The sequence below is a fragment of the Bufo bufo genome, chromosome 8 (genome assembly GCF_905171765.1).
Source record: "Bufo bufo chromosome 8, aBufBuf1.1, whole genome shotgun sequence".
NCBI classification, from domain to species: domain Eukaryota; kingdom Metazoa; phylum Chordata; class Amphibia; order Anura; family Bufonidae; genus Bufo; species Bufo bufo.
This window is the reverse complement of record NC_053396.1, coordinates 138093684-138115269: the sequence shown is the minus strand read 5'-3', so window position 1 is coordinate 138115269 and position 21586 is coordinate 138093684. Positions and strand designations below refer to the sequence as shown.

The following is a 21586-nucleotide window of genomic DNA, read 5'->3' as shown; positions in this document are numbered from 1 at the left end:
TCTTTATTTTCATGACTATGAAGGCATCAAAACTATGAATTAACACATGTGGAATTATATACATAACAAACAAGTGTGAAACAACAGAAAATATGTCATATTCTAGGTTCTTCAAAGTAGACACCTTTTGCTTTGATAACTGCTTTGCACACTCTTGGCATTCTCTTGATGAGCTTCAAGAGGTAGTCCCCTGAAATGGTCTTCCAACAGTCTTGAAGGAGTTCCCAGAGATGCTTAGCACTTGTTGGCCCTTTTGCCTTCACTCTGCGGTCCAGCTCACCCCAAACCATCTCGATTGGGTTCAGGTCCGGTGACTGTGGAGGCCAGGTCATCTGGCGCAGCACCCCATCACTCTCCTTCATGGTTAAATAGCCCTTACTTTCAAAGTTTTCCCAATTTTTCGGCTGACTGACTGACCTTCATTTCTTAAAGTAATGATGGCCACTCGTTTTTCTTTACTTAGCTGCTTTTTTCTTGCCATAATACAAATTCTAACAGTCTATTCAGTAGGACTATCAGCTGTGTATCCACCTGACTTCTCCTCAACGCAACTGATGGTCCCAACCCCATTTCTAAGGCAAGAAATCCCACTTATTAAACCTGACAGGGCACACCTGTGAAGTGAAAACCATTTCAGGGTACTACCTCTTGAAGCTCATCAAGAGAATGCCAAAAGTGTGCAAAGCAGTAATCAAAGCAAAAGGTGGCTACTTTGAAGAACCTAGAATATGACATATTTTCAGTTGTTTCACACTTGTTTGTTATGTATATAATTCCACATGTGTTAATTCATAGTTTTGATGCCTTCAGTGTGAATCTACAATTTTCATAGTCATGAAAATAAAGAAAACTCTTTGAATGAGAAGGTGTGTCCAAACTTTTGGTCTGTACTGTATCTCTGTGCTTTGGTCAGGGTTGAGGGAAAGCTGAATGTAACAGTCTCCCTGTCCCAGCCTCTAAAAAATACCCCACATCATGAAGCTGTTGCCACCATGCTTTGCTGTAGGGTGGTATTGGAAAGTGATGAGCAGTGCCTGTATGCATGTGGAACCGCAGAGTCAACCAACAGGTTTGGCTTTGGGCTAAACCTAAGGGCGTTATCCGGGAAGTCCCCTATATTTACCCTTTAACCCCTATACAGGGATCTGGACTTCACTGCAGGGGTGCCACCAAGTCACTACCTCCTGAAATAGTCTGTGTGGTTGACAGCTGACCCACAGTGGTCAGAAATACCAGTATGGAGCACCAAGGGATCAGGCAAAATCGTAGTTGGGGACAGACTGAGATCAGGACTGACGGAGTACAGGCAATCCAGTAAACAACAGTCTGAGGTCAACACACCTTTGCTAGAACTAGCAGGCTAGCAAACCTATTGCTCAGGCACTCTCCCATAGGGAAAGGTGCCTTAGGTGGTCCGCCATAGGCTGGAGTGCACACCAAGGTCTCCTTAAGAACCAGAGGGAGCACTTGCTCGCCCTATTGGCAGAAGGTAAAGGCCTTTGCCGGCAAGGACCAGGCCTCAGCCTGCAGGAGGCGGTGTCAAACACCGATGGCCAGACCCACCGCAAGGAGGCAAAGAGGGGCTCTCGCGTCTGGGCTACAGGTGAAGCCACAAATGGGTGAGTAAAGCAGCAACGTGTTGGCCTGGAAAAGCGGGACAGCGGCGAACTCGAGCCACCCTCGCCTGATTACTTAGTTTGCCAGGGGGGGCCAGCTCTAGGAAGAGTCATGGTTATTCCAAACGTCTTCCATATAAGAATTATGAAAGCCACTGTGCTCTTGGCAACTTTTTTCTTTTTAATAAATTTGAAAAAAGTTCTACAATTCTGTTTTTACTTTCCTATTATTGGATATTGAGTGCAGATGGGGAAAAACGTGAATGTTTTTTTTATTTTTAATACAAGGCCGCAAATTAACAAAATGTGAAAAAAGTGAAAGGATCTGAAGACTTTACAGATGCACTGTAGATGCCAGAGACAGAAGCCAAACGAGGCTTTTAATTAAACCCAATAAGAGGAAACATTTTTATAACTAAATGCATGCAATTCAATAAGCCTGTAAGGATGGAATTACACATTGTGGCCATGTCGCCTTACTGATGTCACCATGAGTTGCTGATGTACAGCCACAATGTGGCTTTTCTGCACAGTTTTTAATTTTTTTTGCCTTTCAAAATCCTAGTTGCTTTCTTTCACAAACAGCACCACACGTGTTCACAGGTTATGTGTGGCATTGCAGCTTAGCCCCTTTCCCAGTGGAGCTGCGCTAAAATACCAGACACAACCCCTGGACAGGCATGGTGCCAGTTTAAGAAGAAAGCAGTATTTTTCTAATCCTGGATAACCCCTTCAATTTATATTTCTCCCAAAACAGTGGTCCATAAAACACTGCACCATCTGATTTTGTTTGCTTTCAGTTCTACATTAAAGGGGTTGTCTGACTTAAATAAAAATCTCGGGCAGCCCCTGTAAATGGCCCCCCAAAAAAAAAAAAATCAATACCTCTTTTGCCCCTTGCCACTTCCTCCACTGTTCTCCATTTCTCCCCGCTGCTGTTTGTTTTCTTGACTGCAGTGGTGACGTTGTGTGCACACAGGTCACTGCTGCAGCCATTCACTGGCCTCTGCAGCAATGTTCCGTAATGTTCCGTATACAGCTGATTGGCTGCACCGTAACCTGTGTGCATTTAACGTCACCAGGAAGATGACATCAGCGGTGCAAAACCGGAGTGCATCGCTGGTAGCAGCAGGGGGAAAGGGGTAAGTACGACATCTTTCGGTATTTTTTAGCTCATTTACAGGGAGTGTAAACTTAAAAAAAAAAAAAAAAAAAAACTCTAGTTAGAAAGCAATTTTGAAGAGTTCCTCTTCAAATAATAATTTTACAATATAAACAGAGTTTAAAAGGGTTATCCAACCCCTCTAATGCCTAGGCCCCTCGTATAGATTGTACTTGCCCCGCTCCCCGCGTCACTCCTGTTGCCTGCAGGGAACTGCTGCATCAAGACATCCGGCGACCGCGTGGGGAAGGATTTGCAGCCAATAGCAGGCTCGTTCCCGTCACGACCTGCTATTGACACACCCCCCGGCCCCGAGCCCCCACTGTGGCCGAATGTTTTGATCCGTGTGGCCATCAGAAGCGACGCAGGTGTTTGGGGGGGGGGGGGTGTACAACCTGTATGAGGGGCCCGGGCATTATAGGGGTTGGATAACCCCTTTAAGGGCTTATTCATGTGTCAGTGATTCCTGTCTAGTGCTGTCCGTTATCTCCAGACAGAATATGGATCTGTTGAACTTCCTACCTGTTTTCAGACATTTTGGTTTTTTTCCCCGCAGACTGTTAGTTGGTGGAAGATGGCAGCATGCACTACGTTGGCTCATTTTGCTGACAGATCACACCCATCCTGTTCAGTGGGTCTGTGAAAACTACAGACAGCACACTGATGCTATGCGTGTCTGGTCCATTTTTTTTTTTTTTTTACTGATCCATTGCATAGAAAATTCATAAAAATTTTGCAAAGAAAAAGTTTGCCTTTTTCTTGGGTGCAAAAAAAAAAACTAAAAAAAAAAAACTGATCAACCACAGTGAAAAAAATCTTTAACCTTTGCTATCCGCAAAACTGACACGGACGTGTGAATAAGGCCTAACTTTGTAAATGCATCACCTTACTCGTACTGATCCTAAGTTACAGCCTGTATTATACCCCAGAGCTGCATTCACAATTCTGCTGGTTGTTGTGAAATGCAGTGCAGGCAGCGGGTTATAGAGCTGGAGGAGCTGAGCAGTTTCATACACTATATATAGTTTTGTGGGAAAGATTCAGTAAAACTTGTAATTGTATATATTTAATAACTAGTAAGAGGCACGTAGTAGCTATCACCTGGTCCCTCAGCATTTTGCAGTGTCATTTATTGGGTCTAGATGCGCTGTAGAATTTAAGGATCTCCCATTAATGGCTGGTATTGTGTGCGCTGCCCGTTTTTGCGGGCTCCATTCAACCTACAGAACTAGGGCTTCCATTGATTTTGATTCTTTACGCCCGTCTCTCGCTGTATATAAAAGCTGTACATTGATTTATGCGCCTGACCTCCCGGTAGAGAGCTTCATAATACCGACATGTCTGTAACTTCATGTGCATTACCATTATGACCAGCCCGCAGAAATCAATGTCTGCCCTGGATATTTGGCCATAGAAAAGACAGAGAAAGATGACATTTATTATACATGAGGTGATGTAGACTGGATGGAGCCCGCTGTGTCCTATTAATCCTGTATTCACCACCCATTCTGTAAGCGGCTATGCTCCTCCGAGGGGGGGAAGAGTGCTTCTAGGAACACTTCAACTGGGATATGACACAGATTTTCTTTTTGCCAGGCTTTGAGAGATGGGAACAAGCTGGCACAGATGGAGGAGGCACCGCTTTTCCCTGGAGAGTCTATCAAGGCCATTGGTAAGTGGAGATGAGGATCACATGGCCCTATGTAATAGTCACCTGCTGGATATGTCTCTTTAGTTGACATTTACTATGGTGTATATAATATACTATGTAATACAATATAATTTTATGGGAATCAGCGCTGAGGTGTTCCCCCCCCAAATGCCCCATATATCCATAAAGGTTAATATTACAATTCTGTCCGCCAGCAGCCACCACTAGGGGGAGCTTAATGAGGACAGATTTATTAGTGGGTTCACTGGAAACCATAGCAATAAGCTCCTAGGAAATAATTGGAACTGAATGTTAGACCTGTGTTTGTAGAATAAAAGCAAAATTGTGGTCAAAGGTGGATATTTCCCTTAAAAGAGTTGTTTGAGGAACAGCACCACATCTGTCCATGGGTTGTGTCTGGAATTGTGGCTCAGCTCCATTAAAGTGAATGGTTCAGAGCTGCAATACCACACTCAACCAGTGGGCAGACATGTTGATGTTTTTTTTTTTTTTGGGGGGGGGGGGAGGGGGAACAGCCATGTTTTTCTAACCCTGGGCAATTATCGTTAGAAAGGTTAACAAGGAACAGAGCCTCTGAATACCAAAAACGAATGACTATTTGCAACCATGCCTACATGGGTTCCCTTACTTTGGGCTAAAATAGGGGGTTCACGTTTATGATGCAGTAGGTAGGTAATGTACTTTAGGATGCTATAGTGGGTTCACATGCATATATACCAGTTTTTGGCGCTGCCCGCCTAGCAGTCTCCCATTTCGATGGCTCCTCCCAGGACATATCCTCGCAGGCACGGTTGTGGTAGAGTTGCACCTCGTATCCCACAACCCGGGTCATTCCTACAGTAAAGTGATGAGCTTCTCCACATCAATCCATGGCATCTTGGTGGTATTGTTTTTCTCACCAATATAGCAAGGCCTAGCAGCCCACGCTCTTCATCTGTTCCTTGACCAGTCAGCACAGTTTACACGTGGCTCAGAGGGCTGTCCCTGGGTTTCCAGGTCTGCACGATGAGGAGACTGCAATTCGAGCCCAAGAACAAGACACGTTCTATAATCTGAAGAATGGACATACAGATGCGGACAACACATGGATCTCATCCTTGGGCCGTCCACATTTTTTGTGGACCCATAGAAATAAATGGGCCTGTGTGTGATCCGCAAAAATATGCGAATCGGATGTGGATGCAAATGCTGAAGGTTTTAGTTTTCTTGAGCTATCCAAGTGACTAATACCTATGCTGCAGAAAGTGTTTGTTGGCAGCCTTTTTCTGTTAGGTGAACCTCCGTTGTTAAAGGGGTCCTCTCACTTCAGCAAATAGAATTTTATTATGTACAGAAAGTTAATACAAGGCACTTACTAATGTATAGTGATTCTCCATTCTACATGATCAATGCTATTTGCTGGAGTGACACAACTCCTTAAAGTTGATTGCTGGGGTTCAGTTGTCATTGTCGGGGTACCTGACGTTTCATCTACATGATGCTTGCCAGAATGGAGAGTCTCTAAAAAAATAAAATAAAAATGGCGACTCTTATTTTTGGTAGATTTCACCTGTGCAAGTTTTACATGGTCGGCCAGATGTGTTAATTTGATGGCCTCTACTTCAGATTCCTCTGATGGATGGTTTTAGAGGCTTGACCCGTGGTGCTTAGTCTGCTTCAGCCAAGCCTTCCTCCACTCTTTCATAAAATATGATTTTATTTTACAGCTAAGGATGTCATGTATATCTGTCCATTTTGGGGGGCCGTGAGTGGGACACTAACAGTAACGGATTTCAAGATGTACTTCAAAAATGTTGAAAGGGTAAGTGGTCACCAGAGATGTAGTCATTTTTACCTACTGTTGGCTTAGTATGAGGCACAATTTCATTCCAGAATTGTGGGGTACTTGGTGCCCCTTTCCCATGAAGCTGTGTTCCTATGTCGGGCAAGGCACAGATGATTCCTCCAAGCCTAGATGCAGTTTACAGCAGGATCTCTGTGCACGCACATTAGTAAATGCCCACATTTTTCATTTTGAGCTGTAGACTTGTAGATGTATAAAGTTGTACTATAGCACACAGATAAAGACATAGGGGGTCATTTATTAAGACCGGTCTTAATAACGCCCATCTGTGGCAGTAGATCTGCCGGAGTTTTGTAGAGGAGCTGGTCTCTTCATAACTTTGGCGGATCCACCGCCGCTTCTAAATCTAAGCCTTACATTTAGACCTTTTTCTACACCTGAAACAGGCGTAGAAAGTGGTAAATGAGACGCCACGCCCATCTTTTTAGACCTGCGTGAGCGGGAAAAGTCACAGATGGCGGTGTAACTAACTGTTGCGCCACCATCTGCGCCTGAAATACGCCTAATATAGGCGTATTTCAGTATAATAAATGACCCCCATAATTATATATGTTCATTGGTGTTTGTGCTGCAGAATATGTACTTGTCAGTACGGTAGTTGTACATTTTATTTAGAACAGTTAGACTGTAGATTTGCTATGTACAGTAGAAGCGGATGGGGCTTTGTTGGGGTTTCCTTTTAAATACAGATTTTATGGAAAGGAAAGAAGCAATGCTGCCCTTTAATGAGCTGATTTTCTTTTTCATTATTATTTTTTTATTATTATTTTTTTGCTTTTTGCCAGCTTATTATTGCCCCTAGTGGACACAATCACCCGCATAGCAAACTTCTTTTTGCTGTGATACGGTCAGCGAATGGCCAGTATGATTATTTTCATATGACTGGATAAGTGTCTTAATTTACTAACTTAGTATCTAACGTTCCTGTATTACATTGCAGGACCCTCCGTTCATCCTTGATGTACCTCTGAGTGTTATCAGCCGAGTGGAGAAGATTGGAGTTCAAAGCCAAGGCAGTAACTCCTGTGGTATAGAGATCGTTTGCAAGGTATCTATCTGTGCGCATTACATAAGGAAAGTCTTTTACTTTAAAGTCTACTCCGAGACTCTTATACTGATACCTCTGGATAGGTCATCAGTACCTGACAGGTGGGGGTCTGACACCCAGGAACCCTGCCAATCAGCTTTTTGAGAAGTCTGTAGCGCCGTGGCCTTCTCTCAGCTTACCAAGCACAGCGCCATACATTGGTATCACAGCTCAGCCCCATTCACATCAATGAATGTAACGTCACATGGCCTAGGCTAAGCTGCGAGAAGACCAAGATGCCACTTTGATTGCTAGTGCCTTCTCAAACAGCTGATTGGCGGGGTTTCCCTGGTGTCAGAACCCCACCGATCAGATGCTGATGTCCTATCTAGAGGATAGGTCATCCGTATAAAAGTCTAGGGAAAACACCAACTTTGAATTGAGGCCATAGTGCTTGTTCTGACCTAACCATGTACTTGCAGCTTTGATTCTTTATATCGCAATACTCTAATCTTACTGGACAAGAAAATGTTGCCCACAGGATTTAAAAAAAAAAAAACCTTAAAATTTCATAAAATACAATTTAGTGGTCTCTGTGGTGCTAAAGTGGAAGTGGGTCTCCGTGTATGCTATGTGGTGAGTGAAGATATTCAGGTCTTCACAAAAGTATCCAAATCTTTATGCGTAATCTATAATCTCCTAATCTGCTGCCAATGGCAGACAGCAATCCATACCTATTCAGGAGCAGCCATCTTCGAACAGTTGGACATTTGCAGGAACTGCCTGCCCTATCCGGCAATCTGTATGCAAACGGATACCATTTGTAGACTGATCCGGATGCGGATCCGTCTCACAAATGCATTGCAATACCGGATCCTTCTCTCCGGTTGTCATCTGGAAAAACGGATCCGGTATTTATCTTTTTCACATTCTTAAAGGTCTGCGCCTACGCAGTACCGCAAAACCGGATCTGTTTTTCGGGAACACTTGGGGACAGATCCGGCATTAATGCATTTCAATGGAAAATAATGCCGGCATTCCGATAAGTGTTCCGGAATTTTGGACGGAGAAAATACTGCAGCATGCTGCAGTATTTTCTCTGTCCAAAAGCCGTACAGTGACCGAACTGAAGACATCCTGATGCATACTGAACGGATTGCTCTCCATTCAGAATGCATTAGGATAAAACTGATCCGTTTTTTTCCGGTATTGAGCCCCTAGGACGGAACTCAATACCGGAAAAAAAAAACGCTAGTGTGACAGTGCCCTAAGAGGATGCATCTCCATGCTGGGGGTGTGTGCCAAGGAGGCCTTGCTGCGGAAGCCTGCTTCAGAGACAGGGAGCAAGCAGAGGAGGGATTATTGGTTTGGGGAATCTCAGGTGACACTGAAGGACAGTGGCAGATGCGAGGAAGCTGGAGGCAAAGTTCCGAGAGCAACCAAACAACTTTACTGTACTTTTAACAAGAGGTCAGTCCACAGATACTTGAACATTGCATAACGAAGAGAACTTAGGCAGCCCTATTAGGTGTGCACTTCTGGGGAGGGCCCTTCCACCCCCGTTGATCTATGAGTACAATATCTCTATGGGGCAGGATATTCCTCCATTATCTTATACAATATAGGACTGGTCAGCATGGTGCAGTGCCATCTGGAGAGGAAATGTTCACTATTATTTTCTCATGACACTTGTAAATAGTGAAATTCTTGAGCTTCCTCTGCTTTTAACATTCTTGTATTATAACCCTAGATTATAGCTTTCTGTGTAACACGTCCCTATGTTTATGTCTGGCAAGGATATGAGGAACTTGCGGCTAGCGTACAAGCAGGAAGAGCAGAGCAAACTGGAAATCTTTGAAAATCTTATAAAGAATGCATTTCCTGTTTCCAATGGGATGGTAAGTGAAGTCATTGACCCTGATAACATGCTGGCCTGAAATACTGAAATAACTGAGGTTACATGTTGTATGATGTGATTTCTGCAGTTATAGGAAACGCATCTCCTTTATAGTAATACCTTCTAACACTGGACTCTTGGGACTAATTTAATGACTAATTTAGATGGTAAACCTTCTTAAAGACCCTATTACACGGGCAGATTATTGTGAAGATGATCGCCACCCGTCATCTGGCAGTATAATACTGCTGCCGATCACCCAACAAACGAGCAAATGGGAACTTTTAACATGGCAGATTGCGCAGTGTAATCGGTGCTCTGCTGCTCTATCTGCCCGTGTAATAGGGCCTTAAAGGGATTCTGTCACCTCGTTTTAGGTTATAGAGCTGCGGACATGCACGGCTAGATCGCCGCTAGCATGTCCGCAATATACCGGTCCTATAGGGCTGTGTGCTTTTATTTTGTTTAAAAAATGATTTTAGAGATATGTAAATTAGTCTTGTAAGGTGCCCAAGGAGCTGTACGAACCTTCTTGGTGCCCAGCCACGCCACCCCTGTGAAGGAGCCCAGCACCGCCTATGTCCTCCGAATCTCCTCCTTCTGTCACAGTTAGATTGCCGTAATCTCGCGATGCGCGAGCTCGCACATGCGCAGTTCCTTCCCTGAGGCTGATGCCAGCACAGGGAAGGAACACTATACCGGCACTGCGCATGCGCGAGCTCGCACAACGCGAGATTACGGCAATCTAACTGACGAAAGGAGGACATTCGGAGGACACAGGCGGTGCTGGGCTCCTTCACAGGGGGGCATGGCTGGGCACCAGGAAGGTTCGTAGGGCCCCTTGGGCACCTTACAAGACTCATTTACATAGCTCTAAAATCATTTTTTAAACAAAATAAAAGCGCACAGCCCTATAGGACAGGTATATTGCGGACATGCTAGCGGTGATCTAGCCGTGCATGTCCGCATCTCTATAACAGAAAATGAGGTGACAGAATCCCTTTAAGGGGTTTTCAGGGACCTATTCTCAGAGTAGGTCATCAATATCTGATCAGTAATGGTCCTACTGCCGATCAGCTGTATATGAAGCACCACATCCTCTTCTTAGGCCAGTGATGTCATGTCCATCGGTCACATGGCCTTTGTGCAGCTCAGTTCCATAAGTGAATGGGATTGAGCTGCAATACCAAGCACAGCCTCTATACAATGTACAGCACTGTGCTTGGTATATTATGAAGATCTCTGCAGACCCTTCAAAGAACTGCTCGGTTGGAGTTGGAGCCCCAACAATCTAATATTGATGACCTATCCTTAGGGGAAGTCATCAATATTTAAATCTTGTAAAACCCCTTTAAGAGTCCCTACACACAAACACCATAGAAACCTCACATCTGTCTGGAGAGAGTCTGCAGGGCCCCATACACATTAGTTAGTTGCTGGGGTCAGCCGATAAACGTCTAATGTTTTTGGGAGCCTTAGAGTATGTTCACATGGCGTCTTTTGCTGTGGAACTTTGGCTCGTACACCCACGCTGAAATTTTACTGGCGACCACATGGCTTCTACCTCCCATTCAGTTCAATGGGAGGGAACATGGTGGTGGTGGTTTAAAGTTGCGGTCGCGCTGACAAGGGACATGACCATTCTTTGGGCGGCCACAGCTTTAAGCCACCGCTCCACAATCCTCAATGCTGTCTCCCAATGAAATGAGAGGCAGAAAGGATGCGGCTGCCGGTGGGATGTTAGCAAAATTTCTGTACGGCTATCTGCGCAAACATTCTGTGGTAAAACCCACCATGTGAACAGTCCCTTAACTTATCAGAATCTTTTTGTTACCATGTCTTCCTGTACCTGGTCACTGCTCATGGGTTTAAAATGTAATTTAAGGCCACTTTTTGCAAATGTTAAAACCAGCAGACTTTCCTGTTAAACCTGCCTAGATGTCACCCAGCATGTCCTTGGATATTCAGACCCTCTCAGGGCCAGTAAAAAACCTTCACCATGAGTAATGAACCCTGGACACTGGTTTCAGGTTTGGATGGAATTGTGTTTTGTGATGGAATAAGTTTTCATGTTTTAGTCCTGTGACCTAGTCCTCACTGGAACCAAATTTTATTTTGCTGCGAGTACATCTGTTCACTGCCAGGAAAACTATACCCTTATGTTGGAAGGACCTCCATATTAATCGTAGAAGCTTAAAAAAACTGTTTACTAAGACTGAAGACAGCTGTGGAGATGGAAAGGATGAATCCAGTGCAACCCTGGACGCTTAATCTACCTGGATTAAATGTATTTAAACTGTGACTTCATGGTCATTTCTTCTGTCTGACTGCCATATTCCTATGTCCTGATAGTCTCCCAGTAAACTAGCAGACTAACAACTATCTCACAGATGTTTGTTAGTGGTTACATTGATTTGAAAGGTTGTACTGCAACCATTATTCATTTATTCATTTTCAGACCCCCTAGTAGGCAGCTTGCATCCTGCTCCTTGTTTCAGAACTTTCTAGTAATACATGCTGGAAAAGGTGGTCTAGTTCCAGGATACTGCTGCCTTCACTAGTTGTCATGTATCAGCACAGCCTCATTCTTGGACTGATTTCCCAGTCTACAGCCCAAAGGACCTCTTTGTGATGACAGACAATGATGCTGAGGAGTGTGTGATGTTCCCCCTCATTCTCTCTTTCCCGTTCTTTCCTCCCCATCCACAGCTTTTGTGATCTCTCCTCCCAAAAGACTTGGGTGTCTTGTTTAGCGATGAGAAGTAGAGAGATGAGTCGTGTAAGGATTTTGGTTTTCTATGGTTAGCTCTGTTTTAGACCCCCAAAGGAGGTTTCTCTATATAAGAGCATCTTCTGTTTCTGGTGCAGTCTGGCGGTGCACCTCAGCTGCAGTGATCTGCTTATGTGATAATGTATCTGGTTCACAGTGATAATTGAGGAGGGATTACTTCTCAGTTGCTGTAAATGTAAGACCTGATTTCTTCTTTCTTCTCAGCAGGTTTTGTGCATATTTTAGGGTACCTGCACACGATTACGGTGACAATACTTGCGCTATACCTCCTGTATAACGTTTGCGCACCCTAAAATGATCTGTGACATTCAGTGTGCTTTTTTCATAGACGCTGCGGACAGCGACATTATCTGTGCTACATCTCCTGTTTAACGTATGCGCATTCCTAAAAATATCAGTAGCATTCTGTGTACTTTATTTGCGCATACACTTACAAAACATGCGCTTCTGTACGTGTGACATACTTGCAAGCATATATACCATTTAATATGCGCAAGGCGAGCAGTAAGGGACGGGGAAGTGGCCGTGCTGCTGATGGTGCACGCAGAGGCCGTGGCCCTGAACGCGGTGAAACTGTACCTGCTGACAGAGCACAAGAAACACACTCATCCACAATACTTGGCTTCATGTCCCAGTTTGCAGGGTGGCGCAGGACACCACTCAAAGTCAGACCAGTGCGACCAGGTGGTAGGTTGAATTGCAGCAGATAATGCTTCCAGTCGGTTAAGCACCACCCTATCCTCCACAAAGTCCAGTCTCAGTAGTCAAGAGTCTGGTCAACAGAATCCTCACCCTGATACTCCTTTCTCCCACCATGGAGAGTCTTGGCAAACAAGTGATCCCACACTCGGACATTCCGAGGAGCTCTTTTTATCACCATTCCTTGATTTGGGCCTCTCGACAAGCCCGTTGGAAGAGGGACATGAGGAGATATTGTGCTCTGATTCCCAAACTCTTGAGCATCCACAGTCAGAAGAAGATGACGGTGGGGAACGGCAATTAGTGTTTCACAGGGTGGATGATGATGATGAGACAAAGTTGCGAATAAGTAAACCGCAGTTAGTGTCTCAAGAGGTTAATGATGGGGATGAGACACAGTTGTCAATAAGTGAGGTTGTTAGGTCAACAAGTCAGGAGGTTGACCAGAGTGAGGAAGTGGAAGAGGAGGTGGTGGACGATGAAGTCACTGACCCAACCTGGGAAGGTGGAAAGCCGAGCGAGGACAGCAGTACAGAGGGGAAGGGATCCGCTGCACCGCAACAGTCTAAAAGAGGCAGTGGGGTGGCAAAATGGAGAAGGCGGGCCACACCAAACAGGCCCGCAACTCCCTTGCCAAGGGGTAGGTGTTCCGCAGTCTGGCGCTTTTTTGAGGAAAGTGCGGATGATAAAAGAATTGTATTTTGCAACCTGTGCTGTACCAAAATGAGCAGGGGCATGAACACTAGCAACCTCACCACCACCAGCATGATCCGCTAAATGACATCAAAGCACCCTAATAGGTGGGCCAAACGCCTGGGTCCACAATCAGTGTCTGCGGGTCACACCACTGCCTCCTCTTCCCCTGTGTTGCGTGCTGGCCAATCTCCTGTTGAAGACGCAGGCCCAGATGCCTCCCGCCATGCACCTGGACCTTCACAAGCACCATCAGCTAGCACATCCACTTCTGTGTCCCAGCGCAGCGTACAGATGTCCATACCCCAGGCCTTCGAACGAAGACGCAAATATCCAGTCACCCACCCACAGGCCATAGCACTGAATGCGCACCTTTCCAAATTGCTGGCCCTAGAAATGTTGCCATTTAGGCTTGTGGACACTGAGGATTTCCTCAGCCTTATGGCGGTGGCCGTCCCTCATTACTCTGTCCCCAGCCGCCAATATTTTTCACGGTGTGCAGTCCCAGACTTACACCAGCATGTGTCCCGTAACATCACCCATTCCCTGACCAACGCAGTTATTGGGAAGGTCCACTTAACGACTGACACATGGACAAGTGCTTTTGGCCAGGGACGCTACATTTTCCTGATGGCACACTGGGTGAACGTTGTGGAGGCCGGGAGCGAGTCGTACCCTGGGATGGCACAGGTGCTACTGACGCCAAGGATTGCGGGCCCTACTTTCATCAGGGTTTCCGCCACCACCTATGTTAGTGGCTGCAACCCCCCCTTCTCTTCCTCCGCCTCCTCCTCCACTTCCACCTCTTAATTATCATCTTGCAGCACCAGTCGGACATCAGTCAGTAGCTGGAAACAGTGTAGCACTGCAGTGGGGAAGCGGCAACAGGCCGTGCTTAAACTGATCTGCTTAAGTGACAAACAGCACACCGCCGCAGAGCTGTGGCAGGGGATAAGGGACCAGACTGAGCTGTGGCTCTCGCCACTCAACCTAGAACCAGGCATGGTTGTGTCTGATAATGGCCGTATCTTGGTGGTGGCTTTTGAAGCTCGGCAAGCTCACACACATACCATGCCTAGCCCACGTGTTCAACCTAGTGGTTCAGCGGTTTCTCAAAACCTACCCCAATTTGCCTGAGCTACTGATAAAGGTGTGCCGCTTGTGTGCCCATTTCCGCAAGTCATCGACAGCTTCTGCCGGTCTGGCAACGCTGCAGCAGCGCTTGCAATTGTCAGCACACAGACTGTTGTGCAACATGAGCACACGCTGGAACTCCACGTTCCACATGTTGGCCAGGCTTTGCGATTACACTATTATCAGCGTAACCATCCCACTTCTGTGTCTACTCAAACGCTCACTGCTCACAATTAAGGCGGACGCTTTGCATGTGGAAGAGGTGGAAATGGGGGAAGACAATACACAGGGTGATAGCCAGACCACCCTCAGTTTGTCTTCTCAGCGCAAATTGGATGATTGAGGAGGAGGAGAAGGAGACGGTTGCCTCCGCTAAAGAGGGTAGAACCAATGGAAGCTTTATTCAGTCTGTTTAGCGTGGAAGGGCCGAAGAGGATGAGGAGATTGAAAGTCATCCTCCTGATGAGGACAGCGAAGTCTTGTTTGTTGGAACTCTGGCACACATGGCTGAATTTGTTAGGCTGTCTTTCCCGTGACCCTTGCGTTGTACGCATTTTGGCCAACAGAGATTACTGGTTGTTCACCCTTCTCGACCCCCGCTACAAAGAGAACTTCTCATCTCTCATTTCTGTGGTGGAGAGGACGAGCAAAATGGTGCAATACCAGAAGGTCCTTGTGGAAAAAATGACCCAAAAAATTTTCAGCTGACAACGCTGGCTGCAGAGTACATAGTTCCTTGGCCAGCCGAGGAGGTGAACACACAGCAGTTCCAACAGGCAGGGCAAGACTCTCCAAGGCCTGGGACAGTTTTATGACACCCCGCCAGCACCCTCAACCTGATGCGCGGCCTAGTGTCACAAGGAGGGGAAAATTTTAGAAGATGGTGAAGGAGTACGTAGCAGACCGTGTCGGCATCCTCAGTGATCCCTCTGTGCCTTACAACTATTGGGTGTCCAAGCTGGACACGTGGCACGAACTGGCGCCCGCCCTGCTGCCAGTGTTTTGTCTGAGCGTGTATTTAGTGCTGCTGGGGGCGTAATAACTGATAAGCGCATCCGCCTGTGAACTGAAAATGCTGACAGGTTGATTCTTATAAAAATGAACAAGGCCTGGATTGCCCCTGACTTCTCTACTCCACCAGAGGAAAGCGGCTGAACATAAAGGCACTTTAAATGTGTCTTTTATGGTGTATTGAATACACTGTATTCCCATGCCCCCTTCCACCACTAACGGTATATGGTTCAATATCCCTTTTCTCGTCCTCCTCCTCCATCATATCAACATGCTTATTAGGCTGCCCTCGCTCCTAATGATTTAGAGGGTCAGCTCAGCAGCAGGCCCTCACCCATAATGTTTTTGAGGGTCACCAGCAGGCCCTCAACCATAATGTTTTAGATGGTCAGATCAGCAGGCCCTTGCTCCTAATGTTTTAGAGGGTCACCAGCAGGCCATCAATCATAATTTTTTAAGGGTGTGTATTAGGGGTGGGCGATATAGACGATATAGGCGATATGCGATATAAATTTGTGCCACGATATGGATTTTGAGCATATCGCATATATCGCCGGACCGCGATATGATCGCGCTCTCTGCGCGCACCATCTTCTCCTGAGTCGGCACACAGAGAGTCCCTCCCTCCCCACTGTGCGCGGCTGCCGCTGACCACCAATGACAAAAGAGGAGGAGGGGAGGGACTGACAGTAAATCATTGAGTTTTCACGATCTCAGTGAGCGCGTGAAAACTCAAATCCGATGGTATATTCTAACCCCCAGGCGTTCCCATGGTGACAGGGACGCTTGCCTGGGCGTTAGAATATACAGGGCCACGCCGCTGACAGTAGAACATTTAAAAACTAATCAGTAACTTTAACTTTATTCATTGGTGATCTCTTTACTGTATACCTTACTAGGTCTTAGCTCCGGTAACAGCAGGCAGTGCGGGCGGGCGGCGCTCACTCACTGACGTCACGCGCCTGCTCCTCCCACTAGGCGGCGCAGGCAGGTGACGTCAGTGAGTGAGCGCCGCCCCCCCGCACTGCCTGCTGTTATCGGAGCTAAGACCTAGTAAGGTATACAGTAAAGAGATCACCAATTAATAAAGTTAAAGTTACTGATTAGTTTTTAAATGTATTCCTGTGAGCGGGGGGGGGGGGGGGGGGATCTGTGGATGGCACCGTTTAGGGGAGGGGGGGATCTGTGGATGGCACCGTTTAGGGGAGGGGGGGATCTGTGGATGGCACCGTTTAGGGGAGGGGGGGGGGGAGCTGTGGATGGCACCGTTTAGGGGAGGGGGGGGATCTGTGGATGGCACCGTTTAGGGGAGGGGGGGATCTGTGGATGGCACCGTTTAGGGGAGGGGGGGGATCTGTGGATGGCACCGTTTAGGGGAGGGGGGGATCTGTGGATGGCACCGTTTAGGGGAGGGGGGGGGGGATCTGTGGATGGCACCGTTTAGGGGAGGGGGGGGGATCTGTGGATGGCACCGTTTAGGGGAGGGGGGGATCTGTGGATGGCACCGTTTAGGGGAGGGGGGGGGGGATCTGTGGATGGCACCGTTTGGGGGGGATCTGTGGATGGCACCGTTTAGGGGAGGGGGGGGATCTGTGGATGGCACCGTTTAGGGGAGGGGGGGGATCTGTGGATGGCACCGTTTAGGGGAGGGGGGGATCTGTGGATGGCACCGTTTAGGGGGGGGGATCTGTGGATGGCACCGTTTAGGGGAGGGGGGGATCTGTGGATGGCACCGTTTAGGGGAGGGGGGGGGATCTGTGGATGGCACCATTTAGGGGAGGGGGGGGGGTCTGGGGATGGCACCATTTAGAGGAGGGGGATCAGCTCCCTGCTGCTGTGTGCACAAAGCACAGGGCAGCAGGGAGAGTGTAAAGTCCTATTCACCCTAATAGAGCTTTATTAGGGTGAATATGACAAGGGTTCTACGTTCTAGCCCTTAAGGAGACTAATAGTTATTAAATAAAAAGTAAAAAAAAGTTTAAACACGCCCCCCCAAATATAGAAAACAATATATCACAATATATATCGCATATCGCACATGCTTAAAATTATATCGCAATATAGATTTTAGGCCATATCGCCCACCCCTAGTGTGTATGATGCCCTCCTTTATGTGTAATAAAGGGTGTATTGGAGTGCCGGTTCCTTGTAATTTTTGGCAGCCCTTTCACTTAGTGCATAGGCTTTATGAGTGTAGGAGTCCCACTACCTGAACAATTGTACCACAATGTGAATGAGGCCTCCTTTATGTGATATACAGGTTGTATCCGAGTGCTTCTTCCTTGTAATTTTTGGCAGCACTTGCACTTTATATACAAGTAAATATACAGGAAAGAATGTTTCCTAACAATTTTTACTCTAAAATCGATTTTATCTTCGGTTTTGTGCGTAATTTTTTCAGTCTGTAAAAGTGGCGTACTACTCGGACAACATCGTTCCCAGCAGCGACCTGGGAGTCCAAGATGCATTCAGTCATCCTCCCCATGCTGTTCCCGAACCATTTCAGTGATGTTTCCATCAATTTCTGACCTTTTCCTGTGAATCAGACACCCTCCCCTCTTCAGAGCAGGGGGTGCCTGGTTTAATGCTCGGGTTCTCCCATTGACTTCCATTGTGCTCGGGTGCTCTGTAGAGCACCCCAGTATCCCGATGTGTTCGGCCAGAGCACCCGAGCACTTTGGTGCTCGAAAAACACTAGATTTGACAAATCCCCTGTAAATTTTGCATATCTTTTCTGTGCAGGAATTTTAAGATCTGCAGCATGTCAGTAGCTTCTGTGGATTGTTAGTGCTGATTGGGGCAAAACCGCATCACATCCACAAAGAAATCCGCAGGTAACACATACGGTTTGTGGTGTGGAAAGGCAGAAAGAATCTGTGCTGAAATTCTGTTTGGAAACTTGCACTCGGGTGCAGATAGCCATATCATTTCATGTAATGGACTTCATAAAACCTTCTCTTCTCTTCCAGCCGCTGTTTGCTTTCAGCTATAAAGAAAAGTTCTCTGTAAATGGCTGGAAAGTTTACGACCCTGCAGCAGAATACAAGAGACAGGTATAGTGTCATGCTTTACTGCACTCAGCCATTTTTTATTTTTTAGTTTATTTTACAGTGTTCTCTATATACTTTGTCCACATTTCTGTCATCACATCTGCATCGGAGGATGGATTGCAGATAGAAATAGATTTGACGGAAAAAATAATGCATCTTTTAGCGCTATTCTTCCCATCAAAGCAGCCGACACCTCGAAGGAAACCCAAAAGAGTGCACTATGTCAGTGTCTGGTGTCCATTGTATGCTCTTTCTGGCACTTCTTTGTGGTTTCTGACAAATGTGACCAGAGCCTAAAGGGCTTAGTAACATTTATCAGGATGTGTCAGGGTTTCACCACTGCATTTGATACCCTTCCTTTACAGGGGTTGCCTCCTCTGTCTCATCTCCAGAACAGACCCCCGAAAGTGAAGGAGAGCACACTGCACATGTGCGGCTTGCTCTTCATTCATTTTATCTGAGTTCCCAAAAATATCTGAGTTCGGCTTTTTCGGAAGTCACATGGAAATGAATGGGGAGCGTACAACGCAAGCCCTGCCTCTGCTCCATACACTGCTAACCCCAGTTATTCTCGGCAGTACCATAGAAATTAATGGGGGGCAGCCGCGCATGCATGGCAGCTCTCTGCTTACTTCGGGGGTACCGTTTTGGAGACGGATGCAGGTCCCACCTATCTGACACTGGTGGCCTATCTCAGTGATAAGCCACTAATATCTCAGATGAGACAACCCCCATAAGCAACTCCTCTTCGTTCACTTTGGTGGTCACATTCTGGAGATAGGTGCAGGTCCCACCTATCTGACATTAGTGGCGTACCGTAGCGATAAGCCACCAATATCTCAGATGAGACAACCCCTTTAAGTATCTGTACTATATATGGGACAATTGTAGCAGAGATGCCGCTGCTTTGCTGATCTAAGGGATGTTGAACAATCACTCGAGAAGACGTATTGCAGTAAATATAAATGAAGATCGTTATCCTTTACTTCTATTGTGCTGACATACTCTGCGGTGGTTACTGAGAGTGCATTGATTCGTATCAGGGTCTTCCCAGCAGAGTCAGCAGTCTGCTATCCCTACATAAGACGTGCGAATGCTAGGACTCTACTAGAGGAAGCACCCGTTATCTCAGCCCTAGTCAGCATTAATCAGTAATCTCACTATTGATAATATGCATATCGTGTGCACAACGGTGCAAATAAGAATATCACACGTAATACACGAAAGAGGCGTACAGAGGCCATGCGGCCCACTGTGCGGATGTCAGTGACTGATTTAATGTCATTCCAGATGATTGCATGTTATTCCTCCGCTCCTCTATTTGCCATTGATTTTTCGTCCCGTGTATGCAGTCAGAAATACATTTGTTAAACTCTGTGATTCATTTTCCTCCTTAGATCCCGTTCCCTGAGAATGCATTGATCGGTTCTCTTATAGAGCTGCTGTCTCTGCTTTAAAAAAAAAAGTTAAATCTAATTATCTATAAGGATGATATAGATACTGTCATTTAGATCAAATCTTAGAGGAATATGTATGCTTTTAATCCACTGTATGAAGAAGAAAAAAATCACAGCATAGCAGGGGTTAAATGAAAAATGCATACAGTCTCTATTCAAGCAGGCGCAGCCACCTCGAAGTGCGACTTTTCGGCAGCACCACCGACTGCCGAAATGCTGCATTTTATGATGGATGTGCCTTCTTGAATAAAGACAGCTTGCATCTTTAATTTAACCCCTGCAATGCTGTAATATTTTTTTATTTTATTATTATTATTATTATTATTATTTTTTACAGTGGATTTTCAGATTGCTGATCTGTTGATCACGTGCATGGTGGATAAAGGTTCAGCAGCCGACCCTTATACTGCATTTTGTATGCTTTTAGCCTATTCAGTTAACACATGTACCATAAGAGGAGAGGGTTCTTGCCTTTAGGTGCAATTTTAATGTAAAATTAATTTGGTTTTCTTGCGGTTTTACTCCAGTTTGTCTGCATCGGTGGTATTGTTGCTTGTGACTTCTATTATACCATTCTGCCTTTGCCGTGTAATGGAGGTCAGCGCTACATGATCTGGCTTCCTGGTGAGCTTGAGGTAGCCTCGAGCCCCCCAAAAAAAGAACACTTATATAGAGGGAGAAGGGGAGGAAAAAAACACAGGACCAATCCCCCAAAAAAGCAAGGGAGAGAAACCGGGATCTTCAAACTGAGCAGTTACACTTTGTCCGAACAAGAAACGAGAGTGCTGAGTTAGGCCCCATTCACACATCCACAATTTCGTTCCGCAAAATGGTCCCATTCATTTCTATGGGGCCGCACGATGTGCAGCGCGGCTCCGGAAATCCAGACCCGGACTTCCGGGTCCGCCTTCCCGTTCCCGAAAAAAAAAAAAAAGAACATGTCCAATTCTTGTCCGCAATTGTGGACAAGAACAGGCATATTCTATTAGTGCCGGCGATGATTCATGAGAGGGATGAATCAATTTGAAGTCTTTTTAGATGTTCATAAATATGTAAGGAAGCTAAATATATAGTGAAGTATTTCACTAATAGTCAAATGGCACCAATAAAGAATTTTGAGGAAAATAATGAATTTACGCATACATCGCTACAGGAAAAAAAAAATTTTTCCCCAAGAACAAAAGTAATGAATGCATCGAAGCCTTTAAAAGGGGAGTATTAAATGAAATAGAAAAAATGGAAATCAAGCCAAAGGTGCATAACTTGACAAGGGAAGAAAAGACAGCACTGAGGGATCTAGAAAATAATAGGAATATAGTAATAAAACCGGTTGACAAAGGGGGGGGGGGGGGGGGTGTTAGTTATTATGCTCTTTAAAATGTCACAGCATCAGTGCAATTCCGGTGAATTCTCCCGATCTGGCCTTACGGGATGTTTTTAAGCCATGGGCCATAATGGCAGCTGCTCATATCAATGTAACCATTAACGTCTGTTTTTTTTAAAAAGGTCTTGGCCTAAAGCCGTCCCTCTACAC

The 21586-nt window shown here is 45.9% G+C and overlaps 1 protein-coding gene across 3 annotated transcripts in view; it reads left to right on the top strand.

Annotated features, from left to right (window-relative positions):
* Positions 1 to 21586, top strand: part of MTMR1 (myotubularin related protein 1) — a 98644-nt gene that overhangs the window by 34876 nt on the left and 42182 nt on the right. For 2 of the 3 annotated variants that reach the window (XM_040404768.1, XM_040404767.1), the window contains 5 exons: positions 4375 to 4450; positions 6157 to 6251; positions 7234 to 7341; positions 9117 to 9218; positions 18515 to 18598. In XM_040404768.1, coding sequence (XP_040260702.1) covers positions 4375 to 4450; positions 6157 to 6251; positions 7234 to 7341; positions 9117 to 9218; positions 18515 to 18598 — 465 coding nt within the window. The remainder of the gene's footprint in view (positions 1 to 4374; positions 4451 to 6156; positions 6252 to 7233; positions 7342 to 9116; positions 9219 to 18514; positions 18599 to 21586) is intronic. The other variant, XM_040404769.1, reaches the window with a different exon arrangement.